Here is an 18,419-nt window from a genome sequence, read left to right on the forward strand (position 1 = left end):
CAAGCACTGAAAGGTATTCCATGAAATGTCCAAGATTACACAGCTAGCAGGTGGTAGATCAGGGATGCAAATCCTGGCCATCTGAAGGGTTTGTATGTGGTGAAAGATTAAACACCATAAAACATGCTGAGGACAGCAGAGAATATAACTTTTAAATTAATCATAAGTTACTGCTTTATGACAATCAGATATGGAAATCAAAGCATCACTTATGGAATAGGTCATTATAGGCAAACAGTCCTTAGGTGCCATTCTACAATCTTATAAATAGTCTAAACCAAATAAAGCACATGACAAGCAAAGTCCCAGGGACAATCATTAAAATCATAATCGGGACAACATTTTCTTATAAAAAATAAATAATAATTATAACACTATGCGTAAAGTATAAATACCATCTGTACTGTAAGTAACAGTCATTACGACTTCATTGTTCAGTTAAACCACTGTAATGTCTATTCAGCAAAGATGTAAGACAAATTACTTTCTCCAATACAACTTAAAACTTTTGTTCAAGCAATTTCCTTTTCATTTTGTGGTATTAGATTAAGACCATATTAGTTCTATTTGAATTTCAACACATTCTGAGATGAGTCTGAAACATATGAAGCAAATGACATCAACAATATCAAAAAAATTTACGACAAGGACCAAATAGAATGCCTTATCCAAACTTTATATACAATATTGTACAGATATGTGAAAGAGACTGTAAATACAGGTCACAGATGAATCCATATCATTATGAAGTATACACCAAATTTATCCTGAACAATAAACTTTTATTGCCTGTGGTAACAGAACCAACCAAACAAAGTTGATCTTATATAAAAGGGACTGCTACATTCCAGTTAAGTTTTGATTGTTGAGTATTAATAGTAATACCCATCAAAATATGAGATTATTATGGGTACCTGTGGCTTCATGTGATGTCCTCATTTCACTCTCTGTTCTCTCTTCAAAGTCTTCTTTGACCTCATCAGCATGCTGGTCTCTGAGAAAAATAGGTGTTTTAATATTTTGTAATAGAAATGTTTAAAATGGGAAAGCGGGGGTGGGTGGTAGTGGTGGGATGAACTGGGAGATTGGGATTGACATATATACACTAATATGTATAAAACAGATAATAAGAACCTGCTGTATATAAAAAAAAATAAAATAAAAATTGAAGTACGAAAAAAAAAGAAAGGAATGGCTCAACACTGCACCTCAGCAACTGTTTTTTTTTTTTTTTTAATTTAGAAACAAATGATACCATTAAAATGTTAGAAAGGATTTTTGGTTTTACTAAAAAGCAATTAATACTAAAAACACCTATAAATGTTCATTTTCCTCATTATCAATTTTCATTTACTGTTCAGAAAGATTTTAAAGCTAAGAATGGTATTAAGGTTAACTATTCTGGAAAATGTGGCTACTGAATAGCTCAACTTCAAATTGGGACATGTATTCATGAGGAATTTTACTTGTCCTGTATGGTAAGACTACAATTTTAACAAAGAAAATGGTTTTAAAGTCCATACCATTTAATCAAGTCACTATATACTACTCAGCTCCAGAATTTGAGATTGAGGCTGAGATTGCCCAGGAGAATCAAACTCAATTCTAGGAAGCTTTTCCTGGCTTAATCAGGTCAAATTCATAGGCTGAACTGATTCCACCCCTTTCTGACCAGGAATGAACTAATGTTAATCTAACCATGCCAAGAACGCTCTAAAATGGAATGGACCCATTCCAATCCTAATTCAGAGCTTTACCCTGAAGTCAGCGACAAAAATGGCTTTAAAGGAAACCAGGCACAGGCTACTTATATTTTCTTTAAAACTAAACTTCAGGGATTTAAAAATTTTAACCTAATGTATTCCGTTCTCAGGGTTCAAAATAAATCCTCTATAATACTCTATAATACTCTGTACTTATGATGTTCTGTTGTTTCAAATGCTGTTACCTTTACAAATATATCCTTAGTTTCTTGAAGACTCAGACCACACTTCTGTTGGTGATAAGAAAAGGGATAATACCTTTGAAACCAAATATCCCAACAAAATATAAAGGAGTTCTATAGTCTTAATTACCAAGGCACTAATTTACTCGCTTTTTGTAACAATAATAATTTAACACAATGCTGCCAACACAGTAAGCATGAGATAAATAAAATGTTCACTAGTTCTTAGAAAGATCATTTCCAGGGACACATGAAATTTCACTGGAATCTGAGCTCCCTGGCTTACTTCATACTAAAAACAACTTATCGCAACTGCTGAAGAATACTTGTTTATTTGAGAATGGGAAGAATCACCGTCATTATGCAATAAAAAATTTTTTTCCAAGAGAGATCAATTAACGACTATGGAGGCTCTTACTCCATAGAAAGTGGGGAGATGGAGGTATAGTGAAAACAAATAAGAAAATCGCTGATAACTGGAGAAAGGACACTAGTTGAAGTGATAGTAGAAAACTGCCTTCTCTGTAAACAGTGTTGAAGTTAGACTTGGTAATTACATGTTAAAATCAGCTTATTATGCTAAAATTAGCTTATGTGATCTTCTGAACTTGTTTCATATTAAACTGGAAATAATCATCTTTGAGCCCACAAATCTATCCCAGTATGTACTGTGGCCACTGAAATAAGTGGTTTGTGGATGGCTATATTAATAGTTATCAGAAACAATCACACATTAGAGTGACATAACTTAAAACTGGCATTTCTCGGAGTCAAAGAAAATAAATTCCCAATTAATTAATGTAGATTGCCTAAAAGCTTTAATGAACGGTTAAAAAAAAAAAAACAAAACCCAAAGAAACAAACAAAAAACCAAACTGAGCCCAAAGGCTAAAATTATATCTTAGAATTTTCTGTATATTTCAGTTTTCATGGTTGAAATTGTCCACTGATAATTAACAGTTACATGTTTGTGGTTTCAATAATGCATATTATATTTTCCTTTAAAGTAAACTTTATTAAACTAAAGCTATAAGACCTAAGTATGAGGAAAGTTCTTCTGTATTCTTATGCCCAAATACGATGCCAATGACTTATTTTATGAAATGTAGGAAAAGGATCATTTTCTAGGAGGGAACAGAGATAGAAAAGGAAAATAAGACGTTTGACCCCAAAAGTTTCTTCATCCTAAACGTGCCATAATCCATCGCTGAAGAGAAGCAAAAAAGAAGCTTTCTGCTCGTATATTCATGTTCCTTCACTATAGAAGCGTGTTCAGTTCTTACTTTCCTTACTTTAACTCATGATATTTCATTAAATGTAACCCATATAAACTTGGGAATATATACATATGGATATTTATCTTCACCGAAAAACAATTCCAATGCAGGACTCCGCAAGAAATGTTCATTGAATGTTGTATTTCCAATTAATAAATTGATTTTGCTAACTCCTTAAAATTAAAAGTGACTAAGCCCCTTTGGGTTCTGATGCTTCCTTTAGCTGGGGTGGGGTCAATAAGAATAGTCTGTTAGAAGGGGTATTACGAAACAGATGGATGAACAGAACCCCTGAAGGTAACAGAATCCTGACCAAGCACATCCAGAAATGTGGAAACAGTATTAATAAGAAGTAATAATAAGAAAACTTAACATACTTAAGAACATATTATGCACCAAAGACTGGCCGAGTTCTTTACATGTCCAATATTTCATAACAGTCACTGGAAGAAGGTTCTGTTGTTATATCCACTGAAACTTAAAGAGGTTAATCTCAAATTTTCAGGGCAAGTATAGCACCAGATCTTACTGACACCAAAATCTATAATTAGATTTAATTATTATTTGTTTTTTTACCCTTGTGTTTTTCCAGAATACAGTAAATATCCTTGTTACATGCAGTTAAAGGGAACTTGCCTTCTGGTGTCATAATCTTATTTTCAAACTGTCTTTTATTGATAAGGTCAGGAATGAGGAATCTGACTAATATTCTTACTTGTTTTATATTTTATCTAAAATAAAAATCACTTTCTCAACTGGGCAACCAATATTTCTCTCACCTATAAGGTTAGAAATTTCACTAATTCTCACTGAATAGGTACTGTGATTAATTTCTTTCTCTATGCAAAAATGAAATGCTTTATCTAGGATATCGACTTCCCAAGCAAAAAGTTATTCTAGCTGCACAGTCTTCCAATTATAAACAAAACATGTTTATATCACAATGTCAAAACTCTGTGATAATATTATAACACACTCTGGAACAGAGTACAAGATATGCTTGTTGACAGATTTTTTTTTTTAATGACAAGCAAAAATATTTTTGTTGTATTTTAATATGACAATTTTCCTCACTTTAAAACTCCTTTATCTTCTCCTCTTGATCAACATTTTTCATTACAAACAATTTTGTTTAGGAAGGGAATACAAGCTGAATCGTAACATGGAGAAAGCAGCCCAGCAGTGGTCTTGATGGTCTTTGAAAGTGAATAGTCCTGGTTCAAATTTCAGCTCTGCTACTTACAAGTTCTATATGACCTTCAGCAAGTTACTGAACTTCCCTAATCTTCAGCTGCATCTTCTGTAAAACAAGGATGATAAATCCTTTACCTCACAGGCTTTTTGAGAACTGAATAAAACAATATATAGGAAGTGCTTAGCATACAGCCAGGCACATAAGTAGGAGCATGATAAATGGCAGCTATTACTATTTAAGAATTACTTATATTTTAGGATAAAATTATCTACTGACACCTATTTTCTTTAAGTAACCTGTTTTTCCTCAAGTTTTAAAACAACCTTTAGAGTAATGGTTATGAGCCAGCCTACAGTCAGACTGCCTAGCTACTTACTAGCTGTGTAACCTGTAACCAAGAGAGGTCTGTTTGCTGAATGTAGATGTAATAATAGCGCCTACCCCACATAGGCATTATGAGGGTTAAATGATCTAACATAGCTAAAAGCACCTAGAAGAGTGTCTGGAACACAGCAATTTCTCTTGGGATTTTAGAATTTTCAACAACCAATTTATTTCAGCATTTCTTTAGCCTGAATTGAAATATGATCATAACTAAAATCTTACTCAAGAATATTCTTTAGGCTTTTAATTAAGACAGTGGAATACACTCAAATGGAAAAATGTTTTCTTTTTGAGTCAGCATTCTCTTTTTCTCTGTAATTATGTGTCATGCTTTAGATGTCTTACGATCTTACTCAAATGAGATTTGTGGTAAATATTAGTGAAACAAACATTAGAAGAGTAAATACATAGTAACAGGATAGCATTTGAATGCCAACAGCTGTTTCTTCAATTTTATTTTTCATTTAAAAACAATCCCTAGCCCATTATGTTTCAATCAGTCATCAGTTCGTTAAAAGTAATATTGAAACAATATGAAACAACTATTTTGCTTCAATTCAGGGATTTCAGCCAGCTCTCTAACTCCAGCATGAGTTTGGCTTGGCTCGTACCTTAAAACCACCCCATCCTTCTCTTTCCAGAAGAGCTTATTCTAGTCTCATAGGGGCTTTGTCAGAGCTGCAGAGGACCTGTATTCCCCAGGAACAAGTGGGAACACAGTGAATGTACTGAGAGCTGTAAAAAAATGTAGCGTTTCCTATTTTGAATGTTAAAAGGATGTCTCTTTGCATGTCCCCAGCATTTTGAAAAAAAAAATTCTGGGCTGAGGTCACTCACAGGTAAAAAATCAGAGAATGGGAATCTCAAGGTTGTATGTTAGAGGAACTGTAAAAGAGAACCTGAATTGTCTCCAAAATGCCCCCTACAAACTGTGCTTAATGGCTTCAGGACAAGGAGGTCACCATCTTCAAAGGGATTCGGAAAAGATGGCAAATAGAACCAGTGCAATTAAAACTTCCATGTCTACAGTTAACATTCGAATAAAGAGTTTTTATAACCAAATCCCTTTTGAGACTATACATGAACAATAGTTTTAATAGAGTTTTCATAAACACAGCCCAGGAGAGATAAGCATAGTTTACTATTTATCTAATGACTACGAATAAAACATTTTGATTAATAAGGCTATTGAATTAAAATTTAGCATAAGGAACATATGTTAGTGAAGAAAGGAATATAATGAGTAAGTAAATAATAGTGGATGTTATCAAGATGCCAAGGAAACTCCCCAGTAAAATGAATTCATCAATTAATTAATCAATTCTCTTATAAAATGAAAAACCCTAACCAGTAAGGTGAGATCTGGGAAGTAAAGATCATGTAGCATAAGAAGAGCAGGACTGCATTGCTTTCATGCTGCTGTCATATGAAAAAGAACAGATATCGTTGCTTTTCTACTATTTATAAAAGAGTCTCCTGAGTCAAGAATAAGTGCTATTCAAGGAGAGAAAAATCAGACTCTGTTACAATATTGTTCTAACAACTTCCCAGGCATCAGCAGTAACACGGTCATCTCTTCCTTACGCTCTGAATGGTTGCCTTGTGTCACAGCAGTTGGCATCAGGACTGCGAGTGTTTTAACCCAAACCCAGCTTCTCCCTGGTGCACACAACCAACGACACAGATTTGACTCAGATTCCCAAGAACTGGAATATTTGAAAATTTCCACAGCTCCTAATCTGTATCTGGCAGCCCATCAACAGAAGGGGGGAAGAGGCTTTACAACAGGCAGGGAATGACCCAGTCATTAAAGGAACTTTCTGAGTAGTCAACATCAAAGCCCTCAGGACCAGAAAACCTTAGGAAGCAAAACAAAGTTTCTGAAGATTCCTAATTAACTTTTGTAATCTTTTAAGAACTTCTGGCTCTAAATTAATTTTATTCTACTAGATTTTACAGTTTTGCAAATAAAGAGATGTATACATGCTTATAGTTCCATATTTTATGTTAGCCTGTATTCCCATCTGTTTCACAGGGCCCTTCTCATGGGTACAGATGGGCAAATATGATTCATCCTAAATATATAAATTAGATTGAAGCTGCAATTCCTGTAACTGCTCCATGTAATTCTGAGAGTAGAAACACTAGACCTACAACTTGAAAAGCTGTTTTAATGGCCTATAAAGAACTGAATTGAATTTTTTCATTGGATATAGGTTAGTAATGGGCATTTGCCTTGCAAGGTAATACAAGCATTAGCAGGTATTTTTTAAATGCTTTATTGTACTTCTGTGGTTATCCCTAAGCAGGTGGAAACAACATGGAACCTTAAAACATTATGTAGTTTTTAATAGCGATAGCACCTAATTTAGAAACACAATTACAAGCATCTGTAGAATATATTTCATGAGAATAAGACTATGTGGGATAGACGCCGATGTTCTCTATTTGGTAACACATTGTGAACTATTACTCCGGAGAAGGGTCTTTATATTCAGTAATGATTCTCAAGGCCTGGTTTATAGATCACTTGCATCCAATCACCTGGGGATGCTTGTTAAAAATGAACTGGGATGCAGCTTACATTTTCTGAATCAGTATCTTGGAGATGGTACCTCCAAGGTTGGATTTTAACAAGCATCTGATGCTTCTGATGCAAAACAAAGTTTGAAACCCACAGGTTTTATTCAGATAGACAGAGAAAAATAAACTTTCTTTTACTCAGCTGTAGACACATAGAGACTTAAGGTTATTGGTCCCCAGGAAAAGCTCCTCCACTGATTGGCAGAGCCCAGCCTCACCATCTTGCTGCCAGGAGCATGGCGAGGGCAGAGATGGCTGCTCTCCCAAGTAAGGAAAACATCTCACTGAAAGCTCTAGACGCAACACAGACGCTCCTTACGCATCTGATGAATGAATGGATAACTGGGAGAGGATTACATCCTCACATTTCTATCTAAATACACACTGGGAATTCATTCATCAGCTGACCACCCATCTGACGAGTCTCTGTAGGAAAACAGACCCAAGCGTTCAGCACACCCACAGAAGGACTCAGGGTAGAGCCCTCTTAATGTGGGGCAGAGCTCCCCAGCTAGGATGCCCTAACCCTTGGGTACCAGTGCTCTGAGATACTGTCGCCTGTGGGGCTCTTGACAGCCAGAGGCAGCCCTCTGTGTCATACAAATGTGGTCGTTTCCGCAGTACCATTTTCTAAGTGGGCAGGTAGTTAAACAACAGTTTGGGAAACAGTGCCCTAATTTATACAAGTGTCGGTATGTGTTTGGGGGATTCACCTCTTAGATATCCAGTGTGGGGATTTTACAAAGCTGAGAAAGTAGGAAGTTCTACTGGAATAAAAAGAAGGTTATGAAGCAGTTGCCTCTTAGGTTATGTGACTGATAACGTCTCCTTTGAAGGCTGGTGGATGATTCATGGTGGCCTTCCAACCTCACTGAGTGCCAGGTAGTGTGCTCGGTGCCGAGGGCGTCTCAGAATCACAGAAGACGTGGCCTCTGCCCTTGTGGAGCTTATCACCGAGCAAAGTACACAGACTCGGAGAAAGTATTTACGCAGAATTGTCAATTGTGTCGGGATGTGTGACACAAAAGCACATAATAATGAGGAATCTGACCCACGGTCTGGAGGATCAGATAAAGCTTCCCTAAGGAAACGGGAGTTAACCTGGAGCCTGAGAGGTAAGAGACTCACTAGGAAAGTGTAGGAATGGGGGTTCGAGGTAGAGAGAAAAGAATGTTTGAGGACCAAGGTAGCTGAAGCATTAAGTTTAAAAACAGCCTAGTAGAGAAAAAGCTGGAGAGTTCGGCAGGGGCCAGGTAACACTGGTTTTGTAGGCCATGTTCAGAATTAGGGTCTTAATTCCAAGGGTAATGGGAAGTCGCAGAAAATTTTAAGCAGGAAGATATCCCAAGTGAATTTTTTAAATGCAGACTCCTAAGGCTCTAGCCTGCAAGATTCTGGCAGGCTGGGCTGGGCCCCATAATCTGAATTTTAGAGATCTCAGGGAATCAGACGTGGAGTCAGGTTTGGGAAGCATTGCTATGGAACACTGGTTGTCCATGGGTCTATCCCAAGCTGGCTGGTGAACTGGCCCTTAAAATACCAGTTATGGTATGAAAAGGACACACATATTCCTTGCATTGTTCATTTATCTGGCCCTATTACGTCTGCTCCTGGATCACAAGCCATGCCAGCACACTTCACTCTGGGGACCGGCTGGCATTTGAAATGGGTGAATGGGCTGGTGCAGCAGACATTGTCAGGGCCTGGCCCATATCTCCTAGCCACATGCTACCCCTTCAGCGCACAGCGGCCGACTCCTAGCTACCTCTCACCTGCTCTGCCTTCCCACAGGATTTACTGGGGCCCTGACTGCTCTGCCTGCTGTGCAGCAGGGGACATGCTGGGAAATTAACTCATCCCTCCTCCCCTGGCAGCCTAGCTCCGTGACCGAAGAGGAGCTGGTGTTTTAAAATAGCTCAGCTCCCTCATCCCCACGGTGGGAAAACCTGAGATGTGTGCTTTACACAGCCTCCCAGAGTGCCGCCAGCAGGGCTGTGTTCCCGCTGCCCACAGTGGTAGCTGGTGTGACAATGAAGCTTCTACTGGCTGTCTTCCCTCCCCGGTCTCACCTCTCCTCTCCCCTACTGGCGTTTTCCTCACCTCTCAAGTAAACCACTTGCCATCAAATCTCTGTCTCAAGGTCTGCTTCTGGGGGTGCAACTGTCTCTTGCTGTGCCAAATGCCTTTTTTTTTTGGAAAAAAGTAGAGTCTGGCAACCAATTTTTAGCAAATTGTTAAGAAGGATGCAAAGAAAATGTGTTAAAACCTGACTAGGAAATTCCATCTACATGAGCAATGATTATGGGAAAAGAGGAGAGACCGTAATCTGACATTATGAGAATCATCTTGTTTGAGTGCTCTCTACTCAAAGTTTAACCTAGGAATATTAAAAAAAAAAAAGGGCCAGCCTTACTTTGCTCCTCTGAAATAAAATAAATATTGTGAAACAAATAAGCAACCTATTCCTCTTGCAACAGCACTAATAAAAACTAACATTTATTGAGGGCTTATTGCTTATTAGTCACTGTTCTCAGAGCTTTGCACAGCTCACGATTTCATTCTTAAGTCCAGGTGAAAGAATCAGTGATCAAAAAATTTTATGTTTGCTATACACACTACTATATATAAAATAGATAACTAATAACGACCTACTGTACAGCACAGGGAACTCTACTCAATACTCTGAAACGGCCTATATGGGAAAAGAATCTAAAAAAGAGTGGATCTATGTATAACTAATTCACTTTGCTGTACACCTGAAACTAACACAACATTGTAAATCAACTATACTTCAATAAAAAATTTTTTTTTAATTTTAAAAAAGAAAAAAGTAATTAAATATGTTCATACAGATTCACTTACAGCAAAGAAGCCAGATAACTTCAACTCTATTAATTCGACATTAAATCAACCATCCTCAAGCCTTAAGATGAGACTTCTTTGTTAACAACCTTTCATTTGTTAACATCTGCTGTGTTGCTACCCCATGATCATTTATATCTAAAATACCATGTATCATTTTGATTGTTGTTGAGAACTAGTGACTGCCTGGAGAAGAAAAAAAATAAAATAATCTGAAGCCAATTTTTAAAAATTTAAAAGAATAAAATCTATATTTAGAAAAGTAAATAAATCGATGTTATTTTGGCTATGTTGGAAATGTTGTTTTTATGCATAATGAAGTGCTTAGATTGAAATATCATGATGTCTGTAATCATTTCTTAAAAATACTTAGCATAAAAAGTAAAGTGAAAAAAAATCTCGGTCAAAAATGTTCACCTTAAAAAGTCTGGGATCATTAAGGGATTGTCTCCCTCATGTTTCCTTTGACAACATATAACTAATCAAATCTCTCAGGTTACTACTAGCCTCAAAATAAATAAATAAATGAGCCAGTAAATAAATAAATAAAATAAAAATAGTTAACCTGGAAAGTTGAAGACGAGAAGAAATCTGAACAAAGTCTACAAAACCATGAATAACATAACGCTCATTTACCAAATCCTGGTACCCCTGAAGCAATTTAACTTTAACACAAATAAGTGTAAATATTAATTCACAGAGAAGTAATGGCAGGTTAGAATTCACTGAATCAAAAGACAGGAGGGGCTAAAAATCTATGTAATGTAAAAATTATTTAGATATCAAACATGTGCCATGGGTTACGACAGAAACCTTAAAATCTCTAAGACTGTCTCCTTAGTGACGGGTGATGATGTGAAGAACCACGCTCACATCCTCACAGAAGACAGATCCCTGGAACCGTTAGATCGACTATAAACGCCACTCTTTTCTAGAGATCAGACTTGTGGTTACCAGAGGCAGGGGATGGGGGAGGGGGAATTGGAGGAAGGCGGTTAAAAGGTACAAACTTCCGGTTATAAAATAAATAAGTCCTGGGGCTTCCCTGGTGGCGCAGTGGTTGAGAGTCTGTCTGCCAATGCAGGGGACACGGGTTCGGGCCCTGGTCTGGGAGGATCCCACATGCCGCGGAGCAGCTGGGCCCGTGAGCCACAATTACTGAGCCTGCGCGTCTGGAGAGGCCGCTATAGTGAGAGGCCCCGCGCACCACGATGAAGAGTGGCCCCCACTTGCCGCAACTGGAGAAAGCCCTCGCACAGAAACGAAGACCCAACACAGCCATAAATAAATAAAAAATAGTGTTTAAATAAATAAAAATTAAAAAAAAAACTTAAAAAAAATAATAAATAAGTCCTAAAGATGTACAGCATGATGACTACAGTTAACACTGTTGGATGGTATATTTGAAAGCTGCTAAGAAAGTAGATTCTCATCACAAGGAAAAAAACATTTTTTTCTTTTTTTTTTTGGACGTACATGAAGGGATGGATGTTCATTTACTGTGGTAATCATTTCATAATATACGTAAGCCAAGTGATTATGCTGCACACCTTAAACTTACACAGTGCTATATGTCAGTTATATCTCAATAAAACTGAAAGGAAAAAAATTACTCTTTTCTTACAAATATTTCGAGTTAAAAAGGACCGCAAAAATCATCTAAACCAACTAGGTCTTTCTGCTGTGAGGAAACTGGACCCAGGTATCCAGCCCAGAGCCCAGAAAGTTAGTGAAAAGCCTGTGAGATGAAACTGCCAGCCCTTCAGAGTATCCTGTTAAAATTGTAAACAACATCTCAGCTTTTGAAATCTAAACTTCAGGGATCCTTACCTCCTTGTGAGTCAATGAACTCTGTTTCTGTAATTATTACTATGTGAATTAGTACTTTATTTGTCTTAAAGTAAATTTCCTCAATATCTGATATGCCCTCATTATAGGGCACTGAGCTGGGTACATGAATTTATGTTACATTAGTCACGGTTTTAAGGATGAAAAACAAATCATCAGGGACTTCCCTGGTGGCACAGTGGTTAAGAATCCGTCTGCTAACGCAGGGGACACGGGTTCGATCCCTAGTCCGGGAAGATCCCACAAGCCGCGGAGCAACTAAGCCCGTTTGCCACAACTACTGAGCCTGCGCTCTAGAGCCCGTGCACCACAACTACTGAGCCCGTGCACCACAACTACTGAGCCCATGCTCCATAACAAGAGAAGCCACCACAATGAGAAGCCCACGCACCGCAATGAAGAGTAGCCTCCGCTCGCTGCAACTAGAGGAAGCCCATGCGCAGCAATGAAGACCCAACGCAGCCAAAAAAAAAACCAAAAAACATCATTGTTGTTGATAATTAAAGAAGTTACAGTTCTCCCCAATCCATAGGGCGAAACTGCTTTTCTCTAAGGATTTTGATACTTTAAATGCCATTACTCCAATAACACTGCTGTGAGCTGAGAATCAGATTTTTAAAAAAAAATTTTTTAAATTAATTAATTAATTTATTTTTGGCTGCGTTGGGTCTTCATTGCTGCACACGGGCTTTTTTCTCTAGTTGCGGCGAGCAGGGGTTACTCTTTGTCGTAGTGCATGTGCTTCTCATTGCTGTGGCTTCTCTTGTTGCGGAGCATGGGATCTAGCATACAGGCTTCAGTAGTTGCAGCACGTGAGCTTAGTAGTTGTGGCTCGAGGGCTCTAGAGCACAGGCTCAGTAGTTGTGGTGTACGGGCTTAGCTGCTCTGTGGCATGTGGGATCTTCCTGGACCAGGGATTGAACCCGTGTCCCCTGCATTGGCAGGTGGATTCTTAACCACTGGGCCACCAGGGAAGTCCAAGAATCAGATTTATTAATTCAAATGTTCACTTGGTTCATCCATGAGAATAAAAGTTACAAAATATTAAAATAATCAAAGAACTACATTGTCTTAGATTTTAAAAACTCTCCATAAAAGAAAGCCCCAAAACCTAAGTGCTAAGGATCATCTTTCTATTAATGTTTTCTTTTAGTAATATCTTTAGTTAATATAAAGGCAGAGACCATTTACTTAAAACATCAGACAAAACTTGGTTCTTTACTTAATAATCCACGGAGGTTAAAACATTCCAACTCAACTCTACAAGTGATATCAAAACCAAATGACTGGGCTTCCCTGGTGGCGCAGTGGTTGAGAATCTGCCTGCCAATGCAGGGGACACGGGTTCGAGCCCTGGTCTGGGAAGAGCCCACATGCCGCGGAGCAACTAGGCCCGTGAGCCACAACTACTGAGCCTGCGCGTCTGGAGCTTGTGCTCCACAACAAGAGAGGCCGCGACAGTGAGAGGCCCGCGCACCATGATGAAGAGTGGCCCCCACTCGCCGCAACTAGAGAAAGCCCTTGCACAGAAACGAAGACCCAACACAGCCAAAAATAAATAAATTAAATAAATAAATTAAAAAAAAAAAACAAAAACAAAAAACCAAATGACTGAGCATACAGTACAACAAATATCCTAATAATTAAATGAAATAATGTAGATGCAAGTACTTGGCATATAATGAGCACTAAAAAGAAATAATGTCCATTCTTCACAGGGAATCTACCATCTTCTTTGTAAAGGATGCTTTTATACAAATATTGATCAGTTCATTCAGAGTATGAATTGGCATGAAATAAAATGGGGATTTCCAAACTTCTAACATCAAGCAAGTTCAACTAAAAGATGAACAAGTAATACGATATCCTGCCTGATTTGGACATACTTTTATAAGTACCATCGGCCTCACGTTAATTAAGTCAGGTGCATTTTCAATAATGTATGAGAAGACATCACTACAGAACATAAATCACTTAAGGAAAAAAAAGTCTTCCAACTACAGTACCTCTAAATAATATTACTAATATTACCTAAGGAAAAAAAAGTCTTCCAACTACAGTACCTCTAATAATATTACTAATATTACCACTTTAATTACCTGGTTTCAGGAGATGAAGAGATTTCATTTGTGTCTGCCCTTTTACTTCTTGGAAATGACGGACTAGCCGGAGGCATCTCACCACTTAAGCGGTCTGGGAAAATTCGGTCTTTATTCAAATTGATTTCTGAGTAGGGACAGGTGGCAGCACTAAAACATGAAAAATTAAAAAATAACGAAAGAAAAGAACACTCCTGTTAGAGCATAATTACTTCTTCCAATTAAAATGACAAGCTAAAAATATAAAATGCAAAAATTTAACTGAATATATATATTTACACAGATTAAACATACAGTATGAAATATTTTATCTTTAAAACATAATTTAAGTATATTCTGATAGAAAATATGCCTCTGCATTCGATTTTTAAATGCAGTCTTTGGAAGTGAGCGATGGTCACCGAAGGACTCCCTCCTGTGTTGCCCAAGGGCAGGGCCTGTGCATATCTCTAGGAACCATCAGCCCAAGAGAGAAATGCTTAACATAGGAGGAGGGTTGGTGATAGAGGTGGGACAGAGACAGAGTGATTGACAGATGGAGCAGATCCCTTCCTAAAGTGATCTTCCAGGCCCAGGGCCATCGCAAACTGTTTCATTTCCTTTATAACAGCTGCTACCCTCCAAAGGAAGGAGGTTCCCCCCATTTCCTGTCTCCAGGCCCATATGTATACCTGATATCCTAGGGAAAAAAATCAATCGGTAGTTATTCCCATCCCTAATATGAAAACGGACCAGAAGCCAACTTGGATAATAACCCATCTAGCTCCCTTCCCTTCTATCTGTGACCACTGGTTGGTCTCTCAGATTCCACGTGGGGATCATTCCTGTTATCCAAGCAAAGGGAATCTAGGTCACTAACTGTTAATTCAGCATTAAGTCAGCATACTCCTGTGCCTGGGCCTCAGCTTTCCAGTCTCCAGAAAAACTGGGCAGCCTCTATCTCAATACATAATCAACCCCTCCAACTAACTCCCTATCTTGCCCCTTGGTTTTTAGGAAGCCTCCTGAAATCTGGAAATGATTGGGACTTAGGTAAATTATATTAGTGTCTTGCATATTCTTTTCCTCAGGTTAGGTACTATTTGGAATGTTGATAATCACCTAGGGAAACTTTTTAAACACTGACTTTCTGCCCTCTACCAAGAGAATCTGACACATCCTCCTGGGAGGAGAGAAGAGTCTGCAAATGCTCCCAAGTGATTCTGATAATGGTCTATAAAATTTATCACAGATACCTTGTAAGCAAAAGTACAATCTTTATTTTCTTTACTTACATGCTACTTTGATATCTATGCAAGAGAGGAAAGTAAATAACATTTGATCATGTGTTGACATAAATGTATATAATGTTAACCCAACAATAACAAAAACAATAACCAGTGATATTTATGGAGCATTTACTATATACAGAGCACCATGCTAAGTATTCTACATTCAGTATTTTACTTAATCTTTACAACAACCTACGCGGAAGGCTTTTCACGTGACAAACTAAGTTTAAAATGGTTAGATAACTTCACTCTTGAATTATTTCATTCATTTGATCGACAAGTATTTATCAAGTAACTACGATGTGCTAATTACCTTTCTAGCCATGGGAAACACAGTCAAAATGAAAAACACAAGCTGTCTGCTCTCATGGAGCTGATATTCTAGAAGGGGATGGGCCATACATGATTTACACAAATAAATTGGACAACCCCACACAGTGACAAAAGCCAGAATATAATGTAAGAGAGACTGCGGGGCTGCGAGGGGGGTGGTGAGGCAGGGCCTCTCTGAAGAAGGCATTCCAGGAAATGGGAAGAATAATACAACACAGGGAAAGCCAGGCATGAGCAAGGGAAAGACAGACCAGCTAGGCTAGAGCGAAGTGATCAAGGGCAGGAGATGGTGTAGAAGCAGGCAGGGAAGTATTATGTAGGCGCTAGCAGGTCATAGTCACCAGTTCATATTTTTATTTTAGGTTCCATTTGTAGCCATTGGAGGACCTTTGAATAAGGAAATGATAATGGTTTGATTTACAACTGAGAATAATCACTCAGGATTCTTTGTGGAGAGAAGATGTCAAGGCAGCAGAATTGGAAGAGAAGTTATGTAAGAGTAAAGATACAATAGTGACTTGAATTTGTGTGGTTGGGATGGGGGTAAAGAGGACCATCATGTATCCTTTGAGATCCCTCCTGTAGATGGGCTGGAGATGGGGAATGATATAAAGGAAGTATTCAAGGTTTTTGGCTTGAAGAACTGGGTGGTAATAGGGATGCCTCTTTCTTTTTTCTTTTTCTGAGATGAGAATGACCAGAGGGAAGAAGATTTGGGGGCAGGATCAGGCATCCTGGAATGTTTATTAGACATCCAAACAGAGATGCTGCTTGCCCATGGTCACACAGCAGTGAAGTTGCTCAGCGAAATGAGCATACTATTTTATCCATCTTATTCAGAATGCACACGCTATTTTATTTCACTTTACTCATTTAACAATGATGTGAAGGAAAATCCATTGCCAACTACGATTTTTTTTTTTTTGAACAATACCTTTCAAGTACTTCATGGGATCCTTCATGGGATATTTGTACTAATCAGTGTTCACAGATATGAGTGACAACAACCAAGTCTACCTTGAGCAGAAATGAACTTATTGCAAGGGCACTGGACAGCTCAGCAGGAAGGCTGGACAATCAGGCTCGGGCAGGAAGCAGGGTCCAAGCAGCACCTGCCCCTCCTAAATGATCTGCACAGGATGAGGCTGCTGGGCTACAGCACTCATCCCTCTTCTCAGCCCCTCAGCCACTTCCATACCTCACCCAGTCCTCCATTCCACGGAGGCTGCAAATAAGTCCGATCTACCATCACGTCACCCCTCATGATGGAAGCCCCAGATGGCAGCACTGCTGGGCTACATTTAGGTCTTCTGCCCACAGGCCCGAGGAAGGGGATCCTGTGGCTCCCCTACGGGAGGTGAAGCCCTGCCTGACCCTGACCTTGGTTTCAGGCAACATGTAACTGTCTTAGGGCTGTCTTATAATAAACGTGTTTAAACCAAATTCATCTTTAATAAACTCCCTCCCCCTGGAAAAGAAAAAGCAAAAGGATAAAAAAACACAGCTACCTCCTCTTCCTGCTCTCGATTCTTGGTTTCTGACAAAGGAAATATATTAACCAACTCAGATCGTGGTCATCTTGGACTCTATTCTATTCTTTCTTCCTCAAATTGTGTATGTATTTCTACTGCAAATTTATCTACTCAAATTTTGTGGTAGCAGGAAAAAAAATCCAAATATATATTTTTTGGTTTCTTTTGACGGACAGTATGCTGCTCTTCCTAGAATATCGCAATCATCAAATGTTTGACTCAGGGGCTTCCCTGGTGGCGCAGTGGTTGAGAATCTGCCTGCCAATGCAGGGGACGCGGGTTCGAGCCCTGGTCTGGGAAGATCCCACATGCCGCGGAGCAACTGGGCCCGCGAGCCACAATTGCTGAGCCTGCGCGTCTGGAGCCTGTGCCCCGCAACGGGAGGGGCCGCGATAGTGAGAGGCCCGCGCACCGCGATGAAGAGCGGTCCCTGCACCGCGATGAAGAGTGGCCCCCACTTGCCGTAACTGGAGAAAGCCCTCGCACGAACCGAAGACCCAACACAGCCAAAAATAAAGAAATAAATAAATAAAGTAGCTATAAAAAAAAAAAAAATGGTTGCAGGGACTTCTATTATAAAAAAAAAAAAAAAAAAAAGTTTGACTCACCGTTAAACACCTGGCTTTACGATTATTGAATAACTGTATGTTCACTTTGGAATTTATTGGATATGAAGAAAGTAAAGAAAATGAAGGTCCTGGTCCTAACCCCAAGCGCCACTCCAATACAGGGAAGATTCTTGGATTTTTAGATGGGCTGGGTCTCCAACTACACACTATAGTGAACAGTTACAGTGTAGAAGGCTTATATTACAAGCTCCATGAGGGTGGCCCTTCATCTGTTTGTTGATTAAGTGAAGGAAGAATGTGTCTCTCTAGATCACCATATGTAAACCTGGGTAGCTCAGAGAGAGGCAAGACTGCAGACCAGAATGAGACTTGCCACCTAAATATCCCCCGTTTCTCGATTGCTAGGGCCAGAGGGTAATTTCAAATTCTCACCCTGAAGTAGGGGAAACAATCACAGCCTTCCAAGCAAAGATTTACTAATGGGCCACGATGATCAATCAAGGCAACCACACGCTGATCAG

At 38.8% G+C, this 18,419-nt stretch overlaps 1 protein-coding gene across 8 annotated transcripts in view; it reads right to left on the reverse strand.

The window, feature by feature from the left end:
• The window catches only part of L3MBTL3 (L3MBTL histone methyl-lysine binding protein 3), a 120,000-nt gene that overhangs the window by 16,935 nt on the left and 84,646 nt on the right, over positions 1-18,419 (reverse strand). For all 8 annotated transcript variants that reach the window (XM_057528264.1, XM_007190838.2, XM_057528266.1 and 5 more), the window contains 2 exons: positions 14,194-14,343; positions 915-994 (listed from right to left, as the gene is read on the reverse strand). In XM_057528264.1, coding sequence (XP_057384247.1) covers positions 915-994; positions 14,194-14,343 — 230 coding nt within the window. The remainder of the gene's footprint in view (positions 1-914; positions 995-14,193; positions 14,344-18,419) is intronic.

The sequence above is a fragment of the Balaenoptera acutorostrata genome, chromosome 14 (genome assembly GCF_949987535.1).
Source record: "Balaenoptera acutorostrata chromosome 14, mBalAcu1.1, whole genome shotgun sequence".
Taxonomy (NCBI): domain Eukaryota; kingdom Metazoa; phylum Chordata; class Mammalia; order Artiodactyla; family Balaenopteridae; genus Balaenoptera; species Balaenoptera acutorostrata.